The sequence below is a fragment of the Acomys russatus genome, chromosome 3 (genome assembly GCF_903995435.1).
Source record: "Acomys russatus chromosome 3, mAcoRus1.1, whole genome shotgun sequence".
Lineage (NCBI taxonomy): Eukaryota > Metazoa > Chordata > Mammalia > Rodentia > Muridae > Acomys > Acomys russatus.
This window is the reverse complement of record NC_067139.1, coordinates 7,792,540-7,807,814: the sequence shown is the minus strand read 5'-3', so window position 1 is coordinate 7,807,814 and position 15,275 is coordinate 7,792,540. Positions and strand designations below refer to the sequence as shown.

The 15,275-nt window shown below is 43.9% G+C and overlaps 3 protein-coding genes and 2 non-coding genes across 5 annotated transcripts; 1 reads left to right on the top strand and 4 right to left on the bottom strand.

The window, feature by feature from the left end:
• Positions 1-179: 179 nt before the first annotated feature.
• Positions 180-623, bottom strand: LOC127209190 (histone H2A type 1-B). The gene has a single exon (XM_051168782.1). The coding sequence runs from the start codon at positions 621-623 to the stop codon at positions 231-233; it is 393 nt and encodes a 130-aa protein (XP_051024739.1). The 3' UTR covers positions 180-230.
• A 269-nt stretch (positions 624-892) lies between these two features.
• LOC127209266 (histone H2B type 1-F/J/L) lies at positions 893-1,309 on the top strand. The gene has a single exon (XM_051168863.1). The coding sequence runs from the start codon at positions 908-910 to the stop codon at positions 1,286-1,288; it is 381 nt and encodes a 126-aa protein (XP_051024820.1). The 5' UTR covers positions 893-907; the 3' UTR covers positions 1,289-1,309.
• A 4,660-nt stretch (positions 1,310-5,969) lies between these two features.
• Positions 5,970-6,041, bottom strand: Trnam-cau (transfer RNA methionine (anticodon CAU)). Its single transcript has one exon. It is a non-coding gene; the product is annotated as a tRNA-Met (tRNA).
• Positions 6,042-6,379: 338 nt separating this feature from the next.
• Positions 6,380-6,450, bottom strand: Trnag-gcc (transfer RNA glycine (anticodon GCC)). Its single transcript has one exon. It is a non-coding gene; the product is annotated as a tRNA-Gly (tRNA).
• A 127-nt stretch (positions 6,451-6,577) lies between these two features.
• Positions 6,578-14,769, bottom strand: LOC127186914 (olfactory receptor 2B6-like). The gene is made up of 3 exons (XM_051143196.1): positions 13,855-14,769; positions 9,318-9,334; positions 6,578-6,905 (listed from the first exon to the last, which is right to left on the bottom strand). Exons 1-3 carry the CDS (start codon positions 14,767-14,769, stop codon positions 6,578-6,580), a joined length of 1,260 nt encoding a protein of 419 aa, XP_050999153.1.
• Positions 14,770-15,275: the final 506 nt, after the last annotated feature.

Genomic DNA, 15,275 nt, shown 5'->3' with positions numbered 1-15,275 from the left:
TGTCACCATGCCTGGCTGTATAAACTCCAACCTTAATTCAACGTTTAGCGTACCTAAACAGGAAAATAAAACTCTTGGCTCAAAAGAGGTAAATCCACGTAAATGATTTGAGCTTTTAGAGACTTTACAGTATAGGTGGCATACTTTGTTTCGAAATGTACAGTCCTTTAAGATAATGTGGATGGCTCTGAAAAGAGCCTTTTAAGTACGGTAAGGATCAGAGACTGGGCTTATTTTCCCTTGGCCTTGTGGTGGCTCTCGGTCTTCTTGGGTAGCAGCACCGCCTGGATGTTGGGCAGGACGCCGCCCTGCGCGATGGTGACGCGTCCCAGCAGCTTGTTGAGCTCCTCGTCGTTGCGGATGGCCAGCTGCAGGTGTCGCGGGATGATGCGCGTCTTCTTGTTGTCGCGGGCCGCGTTGCCGGCCAGCTCCAGGATCTCGGCCGTCAGGTACTCCAGCACGGCCGCCAGGTAGACCGGGGCGCCGGCGCCCACCCGCTCCGAGTAGTTGCCCTTGCGCAGCAGGCGGTGCACGCGGCCCACGGGGAACTGCAGGCCGGCGCGGGACGAGCGCGTCTTGGCCTTGGCGCGAGCCTTGCCTCCTTGCTTACCGCGTCCAGACATAGTGGAAACTTAGTAGCTAGAAGTGACCGGGTTAGAAGAAATAAGTCACACTCGCATACTTTATAATCAACATAGGGCGCGAAAACGGAGCGATTTCATTGGCTACACACAAAGTTACCAATGGTACCGTGGTTTTCAAAAACCCTTGCTCTGATTGGGCTTTCAGTAGATGACGTTTTCTGTTTCAGGCTTGACCTGGTTACAAGTTTATTTAAAAAGCAGCCAGTGGCAAGCGTAGCTTACTGTGACACTTGCTTTTCACTTCTGTTTCTTTCTGCATTACTATGCCTGAGCCAGCGAAGTCCGCCCCCGCCCCGAAGAAGGGCTCCAAGAAGGCCGTGACCAAGGCGCAGAAGAAGGACGGCAAGAAGCGCAAGCGCAGCCGCAAGGAGAGCTACTCCGTGTACGTGTACAAGGTGCTGAAGCAGGTGCACCCCGACACGGGTATCTCGTCCAAGGCCATGGGCATCATGAACTCGTTCGTCAACGACATCTTCGAGCGCATCGCCAGCGAGGCGTCGCGCCTGGCGCACTACAACAAGCGCTCGACCATCACGTCGCGGGAGATCCAGACGGCCGTGCGCCTGCTGCTGCCCGGGGAGCTGGCCAAGCACGCCGTGTCGGAGGGCACCAAGGCCGTCACCAAGTACACCAGCTCCAAGTGAGCAAGCGCGCACCTCACCCATCACCCAAAGGCTCTTTTCAGAGCCACCTATACTGTCTTATAAAAGGGCCGTTTACAAGCTCTTATTGAGGGGCGTTGTTTCACCCGGGTGCTAAGAAAACATAAGGTACCAAAAGATCTCAGTATGTTTTTGAAAGATCAGCGCTACCGCTCAGGCAAACTTCTGCTTCCCCTCCAGTAGAAATGTTATAAAAGGCCAAGAACGACCTGCATTTAGATAGTCCTTGGATTTTGTATTTTAAGGGGATTTATTTTTGGAAAAGTTAATTTTAGAATGGCACCAAATCACACTTTAAATTTCGCCCTTCACTGGCCTTCGGTTGCTGGCGAAATCAACTCGTCATTCCTCCTAATTAAATACCCTGAATAACCACAGCCTAGCTATGCTGCGTGGGTAAGGGTGTGAATAGTGATTCCCCAAGCTAAAGCGGAACCTGGGAGCTCTGGACAGCTCATCTTAAAAGCTGTGTGATTTGAATGTCCATGTTCATGAATCCAACATGAGTCAAAACTGCATTTAAAGCCAGTGGTCCCCGGCAAGGCCTCCGGGGTATGGGTTAGCTTCTAATATTCATGGGACTTCCATGATAACCTAGGCTCAGTAGCTCTCCGTAGTCCCGATAGTACCTAGATTCATTTTTGGTGTTTCATGGTATTGATGGTCTCTGTTACCACATGGTCTGCTTTCTCCAGTAAATCATATTTTGTAGCTCTTTCTTTAACAATAGCACGGTAAGCTTCAGCACCACACTCCCTCTGCACAAAGACTTCCTGTGTGCAGTTAAAGCAAGGCAGGTGGGCCTATCTGGGGAGTAATCTGGTTTTGTAGTGGTGTGGAATGTGCCGCTCTTTTTCTGCCATCTTGTGGCAACAAAGAGAAACACAAACCCATGGTCTTGACTTTTCTCATCCAGACTGAAACGCTTCCTTTTGTTGTGGTCAGTGAATCGCAGTAGACTTACTATTTATTTCCTTGTAGATTTAAAAGAGTTGTGTTAACTTCTCCAAGAGTCTCCAAGTGATTGAGGGAGCGAGAGTAAGACAGACTAAACTGGGGGCCCCGTAGAGGGGGGAGTCTGATCAGAGCTATCCAAAATAGAAACTACCCAAAATCAAATTGATACAAGTTCTGCAGTAACTGAAAATAGCTAGAGGCATGCTTTCCAGTTTTAGATTTGTCTCTTCTCCCTCCGTTGTTAGTTTCTAGTGCTTAGTCACATCCAAAGATCTTACTAAACACTCTTAGAACAACTGGGCTGACATAAGCAACATAACACAAGCAACAAATATTCTAAGTTCAAGATCAAGGCATGAACACAAGTGGCTTCTCCTGAGGCCTCCTTCGCTCCCGGACTTGGCAGGTGGTTGCCTTCATGCTGTGTCTTTGACCCCTTCAGCCCCACGTGTTCTGCCTAATCAGGACTCTGCTCTTAGGACCTCTCTTAACGAAAGATGGACTGAAGGCACGCTGCTGGGCAAGTGGTCAGCCACTAACCCAGATGCAGCCTGAGAGTTAGCTCTTTAAAGACCCTGTCTCCAAAGACAATCATATGGAAGGACAAAACCAGACCCTGTGCATTTCTAGGGAACACACTTTAAATCCATCACTATACTTAATACTATTTTTTTATTTCAACCTGCTATTATTTCACATTCTCTTTCATTTTAAAAATCTACATTTAGTTAAAATTGTAGCTAAAGCCACACCTGATTCTCTAAACATGACTTCATGTACTTGCTCACAGGGGGGTGGAGGTGGGGAAGGGGGTCCAATTGTCACTGGATATTTGAAACTATGCCCCATTTCTACAGATTTTATTGAAGTCCGTAGCCTTCTGACACTGTATTCATTTTAAGAAAAAGTTTTGATATAGTGTTATGAGACACTTAGGCCCTTAATCCTGCCACTCTAGTTTCCCCCAAATTTCAAAAGAAATTATGAAACAGAAATCAGCAAAGAAAAAAAAAATAGACTTGTTCACAGTTTGGTGAGAGCTGGGGAGATTAGAGTTCCTGAGCTGCCTCAACTTTTCCTGTGGCAGCATTAGAGTTTTATAGAACCCGTAAGAACGAACCCGGGGCATGCAGATGTTCAGTTCCAGGTGAGATTGGCTGTCCTGCTGTGAAAATGCTTCCTGGAGTCAGGATTTTGGCCTTTCCCGTCCCCATCTTCAGATCCTGAGGGAAATCTTATAGTTTTGGTTGTGAGCCTAGGCTTTTAAGAGATGAGCCACCTCTCCAGCCCTCCTCCTGGAGGAAGTCTTAATCCTTCAGGTCCATTGCCTTTAGCATCTGTCTTTCAATAAGAACCCAAAGACAGACGTCTCAGTAGTTTTGTTTAGCTCTGTCGTAAAGACAAGTCACAGCGCATGCGTGTTCACAAAGCTGGTGGGCACGGACCTGTATAGCACAGCGTCTTTGAGTCTCCCAGTTTTCAAGAAGGTTTGCATTCCAATACAAAACAGCCTAAGTCTTTTGTACTGGCCGTTAAAACAAAAGTTTAGAATATAACCCAGACTAAACAACTATTGTTTTTTTATCTCAAAGTTGGAAATCTGGACATAAGCAAAATTTTCTGGAGCCAGGACAAACTCTTCACGGAATCTCCTGCCACCAGGGCCTGGATCAATTGCCCAGAACTTCCCACTTTATTTAGTTCCTCAACTAAGAATTTCTCACTTGGCCTCTCTGGGCAGAGCACAGGGTCTCACAGGGCCTGCATTCAAAAGCTAGTGAAGAAAAAAAAAAAAAGGAAACCAGAGGAAAACTTGTTGCCTTTCTAACAACAGTGAGGTGAGAGTGAGGGCACAGGAACTATCCGGAGTAGCTTATTGCTTTGGGGGGTTTGTTTATTTGTTTGTTTGTTTTGGTCTGGAAAACTGAACTCAGGTCATTGTATTTGCTAAGCAAGCACTCGAGCCTCTGTGCTTTTCTCTAACCTCTCAAGGGGTGTTTACCTTTGGCTGAATAATTATCGAAGTTTAAAAAGCACGACGAACATTTTTCTCTACTGAGAGCACCTTTGTTTTGTTTTTCAATGATGGTATCCTTAACAGGCAAGGGAAAGTTTTAGACATGAGTCGAGCACAATGTGATGTTTTGATCTGTGTATAGAAGGCCAGATAATTACATAGGGGGGTTCCTGGACAGACTCCTGCTTCCCCGTGTCTTGGGATACACCCTCTTTTACCTGTTTTTCCTCCATCCTGTCTCTAAAATTCCCTTCCTTTTCTTTAGTGGTTTGTCCCTTTCCTTCTGTCTCACAAGAAAAAAGGGAAAAAGGAAAGAGTGACACAGTCAGCCTAAAGACCCCTCCCTTCCTAGTACAGATCCCCTGGCAAATGAGCTGCCTGAGTTTTTCTGATCTCCCCCTTTCCCTTTCTTTTTCTTCTCCAGTCTATTTTAGATGAAGCAAGGATCACAAATTACATTTCAAACAGCTGTGTAATGAGCCGATGACCTGTTTTCTTTATCATATTTGCAAACTAGAGAGAAGTGTTTCCTTCTGACTTTAGCATCTCAACAATTAAGATTTTGAGTAGGAAGAAAAAAAGGGGGGGATGCCAGCTTGTATTCCAGAAGACAGCACATGATTTAAGAGGAAAACCATCAGCACTAGACTTAGATTTTATTCCATTTGTATTTTCCCCCTCAGAGGTCTGCATATACTGCCTAGCCATTGGCTGAAGTCATCCTCCATCCTTGGCCTGAGCAGCTGAGAAGATAGGCAAAACTACATTTTTAACCACTGCTATTTGGTTACATTCTCCGAGCTTGGCCCTGTCAAATTCTTGGTCAGATGTCAATTCTCCTCAGTTGCCTCCGGTCTGCCTGCAGCACTTGGAAGGACTGACTGGTGCTTTCGAGGTCTGATATCAGAGTCTACCACTTACTGGGAGATAAGTGCAGCCAGACCTGACACAGGAAATTTGGCTTGGAGGAATATCAAAGGTTATTAACAAAAGAGATAAGAGTTGTCAGAACAAACTGCCCAACACTTGGAGCTGGACAAAGAAAAGTCTAGAGTGTCCTCTCGGGGAATAGCCTATCATAGTAACGGGATTTTCAGCTGTCTTTGATGCATCGGGATATCTTACAACTCAGTAGAGACTGACATAAAAGACTAAGATGCCAGTTCCAAGACTGTGGAAAGTAAGGCGAGGATGATATGTGGGTCTCAATCCCCTTTTCCTTCTATAAACCTCACCGGAAACACTCAGTTCTCTGTCGAGAGACTATTACCCCATCTCCATGGTCAACATCTACAGCTCTAAAGGAATAAAGCATTAAATTAAGCACGCCATACTGAGCTGGTGGTTATAAGCACCACAGAGGAAAGCCGAGCAGGGAGAAAAGGCTATTTCATATCACTTTTGCTGACATTATAAAACCCGGCCGACTGTAGGTAGTCTGTATTACGCAATGAGTCTGGTGGTGCGGAGACAAGCTACTTCCGCAGCTGGGTTTAGCGCCACCGCTCTGAGTCTGTGAACATCTCACAGTTAATTGAAAGCACAGTTTTCACCTTGAAAGAATGTTGAGCACAGCATGCATGCTTTAATTGCCTATTACTTTCCGTTTCTGCAAGCAAACAGTAGACAGTTGCTAAAACTTTACTTCTTAGGTTTACTTTGTGGCGAGAGAGAAAAAAAGAGGGAACATAGCAGAGGATGGTTTCGATCCATCGACCTCTGGGTTATGGGCCCAGCACGCTTCCGCTGCGCCACTCTGCTAGCCATGAGTTTTGGGTGTGAAATTACTACCTTCATACTTTCATAAAAGCACCGCCCTTTTCTGCGATGTGTATTTTTCTTAGTGACTTAGATCAAGTACAATTTCAGAAAATTTTTATTTCAAATAACGTCAGATCAATGAAATTTAATTAAATTAAATGTTTCTTTAAGGGAACAGCTGTCACTAGCCTACTAGTCCCTTTTGTTTGAAAGAGCGATTTAATTAAAATATGATTAGCATATACGAATAAGTAAAAGTAGAAGTCGGTAGTCAGCATGATTTTGAGATAGATTGTATTTTCAAGATGTTCTTTTAAAAAAGACAAAAAACACGAGGTTGCATTGGCCGGGAATCGAACCCGGGCCTCCCGCGTGGCAGGCGAGAATTCTACCACTGAACCACCAATGCCTGCTTGCCATAGCCCCTTTGAAATGTTATAAATGATTATCCGGCCTATTTTGTTTAGGTCTGCATTAAAAAAACAAAACAACAACAACAATTATTTGAAAATTGGTATTATTGTCCCTTTACATTTTTACGGAACAACGTTCGGTAATGCTTCTTCCTGATTCACTGCAACCACTGGGTGTCCCAGGTACTTGCCGCCGACTTGTGGACTCAAAGTCTCCCTTCCGGGGTGGAAAGATTCCACACCCGCCTGGAAAGGAGGTGGGGGAGGAGGCGGACGGTAGTAAGGAGGCCGTGAAGGAACGTGAGCAGGAGAATGAAGAAAAGTAAGAGAATGAGAAGGACGAGAGACAATCGAGTGGGCGCAGAAGAGCAGAGCAAAGAAAGGGAAGGGAGTAAGTAATCCCGAGTTGCACGCTCCGACGTGGGACTCGGTGCTGCCCCCTGTTGGTCGCCTGCGGAAGGTCAGGAGTGCGGGCACGTGTCAGGAATGGAACTTTGATCAAGGTTGCTTTGATTTCGGAAGCAGTTCGGGAACGTCCTTCAGGCAGTCATCTCATTTGAAGCTAAAACTTTTCCCAAAAGGCACAATCTTGACTTCCGTAAAAATATAAAAATAAACTCGAGTTAAATGATTTTGCATAATAAATTCAAGATGTGATTGCTGTTATCTAATCAACAGAAAATCCAAGAATAGACGCTTTTCTATAAAAGGTCAGGAATGTCGAAATGAATGTGTGAGCAAGGCCATAACTGGTTTTCCTTTGCGTATACTAAATCTAGCTCCTTCTGGAACTTCCTTCCAGGCACCTCCCGGGTGAAAACATGAACGTGCAACCCTACAGAAACTTCTGAAGAAGTTCTCTCAAAACCAAAGCAAACCAACCAGCTCCTTAACATTCAAAATACACTTTGGGATAGAAACTGAGTGGGGAGCTCAGTGATGAGTGACTGAGAAGCAGAGGGGAGAGGGGACAGGAAGAAAACGGAAAAGCAAAAACCAGAAAGCAAACCAATGTCTTAGGTGAGCAGCTTCACAGTCCTAAACCAAGTACCAGAGGAGAAGACTCAGCATTGAATCCAAATGTAAAACTTGTTCAGCACACGGTACTGTTGGGAAATTTGCCTCAGACAGGCAAAAATATGTACTGCATACCCGATAACGGGCTTCTTCCCAGAGTGCACTGTTAAAACAAACAACACGCACACTGAGGAGGGAGAGGCTCTTTAGAAGCCTCACTAGGAAGAATGGCTATAAAAACTCTGTGGACAAAGTCTGATAGTGTTTCCAGAGCTAAGCTGTCCAAAAAACCAATCTCTCCACATTCAGGAGAGACTTCAATGCTAAATTGCCATTGCAAAGAGAGAAAAGCACTCCTGCAAAAAGAGGAAAGGGCTTTATGCCATAGAGAAGGCTGGGATCATAAGATCTGTACAAAAAAGATTTTGCCGCTGTAGAGAGGACTAAAGCTAAGGTTGGGGCCTCAGATAAGGAATCCTCCATGTGGAGGCCTCAGAAACAATATTTCTATCTGCTCTCACCCCACACTGAGGGTGTAAGACTCCTGTCTCACTCTTCTTGAAATTTTTACTTTATTTGCTGTTATCGTGTTTCCATTGTGTGAGTGCACGTGCGTGTGTGTGTGTGTGTGTGTGTGTGTGTGTGTGGTGTGTGCATGCACACGTGCCTGTGTGTACCACGACCTGCATATAGAGGTCAGAGGACAACCATAGGAGACTGAGTCTCTCATTCTGCCCTAAGATCTTGGGAGTGAACTCAAGTGACCAAGGATGAGTGGCAGGTGCCTTTACCGCTGAGCGTCTCTCCAGCCCGATGCCTCTCTCCCTCTCGTTTACTTACAACGAAGCTGCATTCTTGTTATTTGTGTCACAAGTGATAAGCTGAGAGGCTTACCCTTGCCATCGGGCAGAACAAAAATGTTCACTAACTGACCTCTGTTCCCTCTTAGCATGAGCCAGCCAACAAGATGAGCTCACCACCGAGTAAAGCATTACATGGCATGCTTGCGCCATTTTTTCCTCTACATTCCTCACAGCTGGCTTTGTCGCCTGTGATGACATCACAGGAGATGCGTCCTCTCTTGCCCATCATGAAGGACAGCGACAGCACCTCAACTCAGGAGAGAGGTTGATCAGTAAGAAAACAGAACAGAGCAGAACAGAACAGAACAAATACATTTGATCAATGTTTGACATGATGTGGGAGGCTAGAGACAGACTGTTTAGACTCAGGGAGAACCACCCATCTTTATGATAATAATTGCTGAAGTATAGGCAGCAATGGGCAGTAGAAATGTGCTTGTGCCAAAGGGGGAAAAAAACGTGTGAACAGACAGACATAGGCTGACTGGGAGCCCTATGAGGCCTGTCTAGACTCTTCGCAGCCTTTCTTCTGTGCAGCGTTAGCTCCTCACTTCTTGAGGATAAGACGACCTCCTGGAATGTCTTCTCGGGTCAGGTAGGTCATGAGATTTCTTCTTAGCCCACTGTTACACGGAATAGAAGGGGGAGGTTGGAATAGTATTCCTGGGGTTTACGACTCTCTGAGAGAAGAAGGCATCTGGTTCCTGTGACCTGCCTTGGGCTTGTGCCTACGACAGAACAGGGAAAAGAAGACCAGGAGATGATGGAAGACAAGCTTTGCCATTGCGAGATCACTCCTCTCCAATTATGAGGGTGACAACAACATCCCTGGACCTTGGAGAACAGACAGCGGACATCCGTCCCATCCTGCACAGACTGCGACTGTGTCCCTGTCTTTCCTCTGTCCAAGTCCTTCCCCTCTTTAAACCCAAATGATGCTCATGTCTACATAGCAAAGATAGATGGTTTCTATCTTTCTCTACCTGTCTTTGCTTCCCATCTCCTTAGTTGGGTCTCATGACCACACTTTTGCCCGAAAACTTCAGTAAGAAAACCAGTGATTCTTCCCTTGAGCCTACTACCCAAGGGTGACAGTGTTTTATATCTGGTGGCTAAAAATTCCATCCACCTTCTGAACAAGGGTCTTCATTTGAGAAACAAACTTTTTCCTGCCTCCTATACTTCCCTAGCCTGCCAGCTCACCCCACCCCATCCTACCCCATTCCACCCTACCATACCCAAGTCTGCTTTGTCTCACAAACATCCCTAAACCCTGTCCTCAAAGAGGACACCTGGAGTGTAAAGTGTCTCTTTTGCTAGCTTCCATGACTGGTGGTCTGTTCGGTGGTATCTGAACGACAGTAGCAACCACAGCATCGTGAGCTACACACAGGTGAATGGCCCGGATGATGAGAGCTGTCTGGAGTGGCTTTTCTGATGGAAGTGTAGTTGCTAATGCAAATTTATTCATGCTACAAAACAGCAGCATCTAGAGATGCTCCCATATCTGCTAAAATAGTCACCCGTCACTATGAACTTGACCACTCTTCCTTTTGTTTCCCAGATTTTCATCCAGTATCCTGAAATAGTACTGTGTGTACATGTGCTTAAAGTTTGCATAGCCTCTGAGGTAAACCATGGTAAATTCTTGATAATATTCCTTGATCTGAAATTGATTTTTAAATAACAACACAGCCAATCCAGGCTTCTTTTGGTTCGTGCTAGTGTTATATAATCTCTTCCAACAATCTACCATTTGCCTGTTTGTGTCTTTAAAATATGGGACCTGTGCTCTTTTGTGTCTCAACAAATCTAAAAGAACTGAAGTAAATATATATACATATACATATATATATATATATATATATATATATATATATATATATATATATATATACACACACACACACATATATACACTCAACCACAGAAATAAAACTAGAAACCAATTTTTAAAGTGCTTTCTTACCTCTCTCTTTCTTCCTCTCCTTCCCTCCCTATCCCTCCCTTTCCTTCTCTCCCCATGTTCATGTAATAAACTTCTATATAATAATTTTTTAAAAGCTGGAAGCTGTACAAATTCATCCACATTAGCAATTTACTCTGCATCAACCTACCCCTAGCCCATCAAGAAAGAAATCAGAAGTAAAATTCAAAGTGTCTAGGAGCCTGCATCTTGTCCTTCTATGATGTTTCTTTGGTCTATGTCATTGTCTTAGAAGCAGTGACGAGAGTTGGCACACAGCCCATGGTACAGTGCTTGCCTTCCATGCATAAAGCCCAAGATTTAATTCTAAGTGACACACACACCAAAAAAAAAAAAAAAAAATTAACTAACAAGTCAGGCTATGGTGGTAATGTCTGTAATCCCAGCACTCTGGAGGCAGAGGGGGGCAGATCTCTGTGACTTCGAGGCCAGCCTGGTCTACGGAGCAAGTCCAGGATAGCCAAGACTACACAGAGAAACACTGTCTTGGAGGGAAGTGGGCGGGGGAGAAGAGCAAACAAACAAAAACTAGCTAACAAATAAAAGAAAAAGTAATACAGTGATGAGCTAGAAATTTTTGTCTGCTACATACGTGTAGGGGGCCTAGGTCCAGCCCATGTATGCTCTTTGGTTGGTTTGGTCTCTATGAGCCCCCATGGACCCAATTAGTTTACTCTGTAGGTCTTTTTGTTGTTGTTGTTTTGTTTTGTTTTGTTTCGTTTTTCAAGACAGGGCTTCTCTGTGTGGCTCTGTCTGTCCTGGACTCACTTTGTAGACCAGGCTGGCCTTGAACTCACAGAGATCCACCTGCCTCTGCCTCCTGAGTGCTGAGATTAAAGGTGTCCGCCACCACCACCCAGCCTTCTCTGTAGGTCTTCTTGTGGTATCCTTGACACCTCTGGCTCCCTCAATCCTTCCTCCCACTCTTCTACAAGACTCCCTAAGCTCTGCCTATTGTTTGGCTGTGGGTCTCTGCACCTGTTCCCATCAGCTGCCTGATGAAGCCTCACAGAAGACAGTTATGCTAGGCTCCTGTCTATAATCATAGAGTGTCATTGATAGTGTCCAGGGTTGGTTGGCTCTCTCCCATGGGGTGGGTTTCAAGTTGGGCCATTCCACATTGAGTTGATTTTTAATTCAATCTTGTTTTATAAATTTCTATTTCAACTCTATCAGCATTGTATAGTGTCAATATTGTTGAGTCCTTTCTCTCATTGTACTAAAATCACTGCTTTCTTTGAAAGAAGTACTTTTCATGAGCAGGTATGGCATCAGGACAAAATACTTCCTATTCTGTGCCAAACAAATCCATGTTTTAAACGATCTCCAAGAGGTTTGGTATTCTGATTGCTCAATTCCTTACTCCCTATTCTATGAAGGCATTTTAGTTGCAAATCAATTTATTAAAATGCAAATCTTAGAGTTACAATCAATAGCTTATCAGTTTGTTCTCCCAGGTTAGGATTTTATGGAATTTCTTGCCAATCATGTTTTAATGCCTTTTAGCCTAGGAAATGAAGTTGACATGTCTAAATTGATTTATGTTATATACCACCCATTTATTTGTTGGTTTTTATCTTAAATCATATTTCTGTCATCTTTAGAATTATTTTCTCTTATTTCACCATCCCTTTAAGGTTGCCAACCCCATCATTTTTAAATGCAGACAGGCAAGTGATAAGTGTCAATTAGTATAGTAAAAAATTTTAATCCAATAGAAGTAGTGAATTCTTTCCAAAGTAGTAGCATTTTATTAGTGACTTTCTATGAGGCATTTTTAACACAGATAGGAGCACATAGAATTATATAGTCTACCTCCTCAGTCACCATTGTTCCACATTGTACAAAACTATAAAGAGATATCAAGAAACACATATCGTATGCACACACATCAACTAATAGGAAAATATTTGCAGAATTTAGATATAAATCCCTTTAAAATTTACCAGTATACCGTGTGTTGAATCAATTAAGTTGCTTGTTTTTTAAAACATAAAATATCTCAATTTCCTTCACTCTGATAATTCCTCCAACCCCACCTTTGGCTCTGGTCAAAGTGTCAGTAAATAGCCTATGCTGGCCTCACCCTAATTCAAAAGGCTGGATCTGATCCCAGGTGATACCTGAGGAAACACCAGTAGTACATTGGAGGGCCAGGAGGGAGCACTGCGTTCAATGGCTTTCTCCTTGGCATCCTGACTTTGAGAGCCACCACAAGCAGCTACTTACAGATCTTTAAAGGACACTGATATTGGCTTTGAAATGATATAAACACTTGTCTTTGGAAATTTGGTCTTGGAGTTTAAGAATGTACTTTCCTTAGAAAATGTCCTGTCATTTTTCAAAATAAGCTTTTATTGTTCTCCCTTGCTTCTTGTTTTGTTTTATTTTGTTTTGTTGTTTTTAATTCCCATTGATAGAAATAAAGGATGGGACCCCAGCATAATTGCTATTTTCTTTAACTATCTATAGAGCGGTTCTTAATGCCTGGTTCCTGTCAGGGAACATCAACAGTTTCTGGGAGTTTGCAGAGAGACAAGTTCTCAGCCCCACCTCAGATCTACTGTGTTAGAACCCCTGAGGTTGGCATGAGTCAGAGTAAGTTCTCTGCATTTTTTGTTTTGAAGATAAGTTTGGTAGTAAAAGAATTGAAGCAACTATTTACAGTGTAGCATATAATAAATATGATCGGTTGTGAGTTTTAGTGTATATCAGTTTTATTCAGCACTGTGGAATTCTTAAAGTGCTATGAAAGAAGTATAAATTCCAGTCTGTGCTGACTCAAAGCAACTAACAGAAACAAAACACATGTTCTTGTATGAGAAAAGTATAGTAAGCAACAGTAGACATCACTGTTTGACTGATTTCAAAAATTATTTAAACTATAGATCCTTTAGGGATTAACAAGAAGAAATGAGAAGGGTATAGGAGAAATCATTTTAAATGTCAAAAATCAGTTTGATCTAAGGTTAAAATATTGCTCTAGTATTATTTTTTTGGGAGATAAGCAGAATATGACTTTAATTTAAGAAGTAGAACTATAGAAATAAAATAATGTGATGTTTTAATAAACTATGTGGAAAGTTCACTGTGGATTTTAAATTATGTTGGTGCAGGGATGATGCTGAAACTCCACCCGGGCCTCAAGCACATGAGTCTGCAGCTAGCATTAGAGATTTCTGTTAGAGTACATGCACGCGTTTACAGGAGTGTGGGTGCATGGCAGAGCATCTGCAGGTACATTAGAGAAAAGATTATCAGATTTTTACTGTAGACCCAGTCTGGGAATCCTCACTAAGCACACAAATAGCATACAGTTGGAATATGTGAGGCTTATAGGGTTAGCAGTTTGGGAGGATCCTGAACAGTCACTTCTCAGGCTTATGAGAGGCAGGAAGCAGAACACTGTGTAGTTCTCTCTCAGCAATAATTTAATATAGAACAAAATAATATAATTTAGTAGGCTGTACACACTTACACTAACAGGGCTATTATTTGCACACCCCCTGTTTTTTCATCACGAAGACCCTCACCATCAACCTCTTGAACGCCCCCTTTACCTCTTTGTTCCTGAGTGTGTAGATGAGGGGGTTCAGCATGGGTGTGATGATCCCGTAGAAGAGAGACACCATTTTGCCTCTGTCCTTGGAGGCAGGGGACGGTGGCTGCAGATACATGTAGATGGCAGTACCATAAAAAAGTATCACCACAATTAGGTGGGAGCCACATGTCCCAAATGCCTTTCGCCGACCTTCAGCCGACCTTATTCTCAACACTGCCTTGACAATAAAAGCATATGATATGAGGATGAGAGTCACGGGTATTAAAAGAAAGAGCACACTGATGAAGAACAGCTCTGCTTCGTTGGCTGTGGTATCCACACAGGACAACTTGAGCAGGGCAGGGACTTCGCAGAAGAAGTGATCTACTTCCTTGTGACCACACAGTGGCATCTGAAGGGTCCACGTCGACTGCAATACTGAGTTGCTGAAGCCACTGATCCAACACGCAGCGGCCAACTGGAGGCAGCGCCTTTGGTGCATGATGACTGAGTAATGGAGAGGCTGACAGATGGCTACAAATCTGTCAAAGGACATGACGCCCAAGAGGAGACATTCCGTTGAACCCAAGGCCAGGAAAATGAAAAGCTGGGCCACGCAGCCGCCATAGCTGATCACCTTCCGGATGCTGCATATGTTGACGAGCATCTGGGGGACCGTGCTTGTGGTGTAGCACAGGTCCAGCAGAGACAGGTTAGTGAGGAAAAAGTACATGGGGGTGTGGAGCTTGGAATCCAGGCGGGATACAAGAATTATCATCATATTCCCAAAGATGGTCAAGACATAGGACACTAGAAACACCACGAAGAGGGGCAGCTCCAGCCATGGCCGATCCGAAAACCCTAGGAGAATGAACTCCTGCGAGACGCTCTCATTCGCCAGACTCATGCTAAATGGTACAGCCTCCGGGTCCCTGGAACACAAAGGGTTAGGAAGTGGGTGAACATGTTTATTGGACGTGTCACTTGTGACACCACGATGCTGGAGTTGCAGGCATTCACAAACTGATCCTGTTCGTGTGAAAAATGTATTAACAAAAAGTTCGGTGTCTGTCAAACCTTTCAGGGGTGTTTAGGTATTCTTAACAGTTTTTTTGTTTTGTTTTGTTTTGTTTTTACCACAGTGTGATTTCAAGGTTACAGCACTCTATCTGTTTCCACAGTCACAGAGCTTCTCCTTTGGTGTTTGCTGTTGAGTGCATGTGTGGTCCCCGGGTCTTTTTGCTCAGGCATCTGCTGTTAGCGGGATACAGATCTTGCGCCTGTTACTCGGATTCACTTTATTATCTCCCTAGAGCTAGTAAAGGGTGCAGGGGTGCTATGGGAAACTATCCATAGCTCTACATTTCCATATGATATGATTATATACATCCCAAACAATTCTCAACCATAATC

Bases quoted from the DNA above. Each gene is read 5' to 3' on its own strand.
- LOC127209190 (XM_051168782.1), bottom strand. From the start codon at position 623: ATGTCTGGACGCGGTAAGCAAGGAGGCAAGGCTCGCGCCAAGGCCAAG.
- LOC127209266 (XM_051168863.1), top strand. From the start codon at position 908: ATGCCTGAGCCAGCGAAGTCCGCCCCCGCCCCGAAGAAGGGCTCCAAG.
- LOC127186914 (XM_051143196.1), bottom strand. From the start codon at position 14,769: ATGAGTCTGGCGAATGAGAGCGTCTCGCAGGAGTTCATTCTCCTAGGG.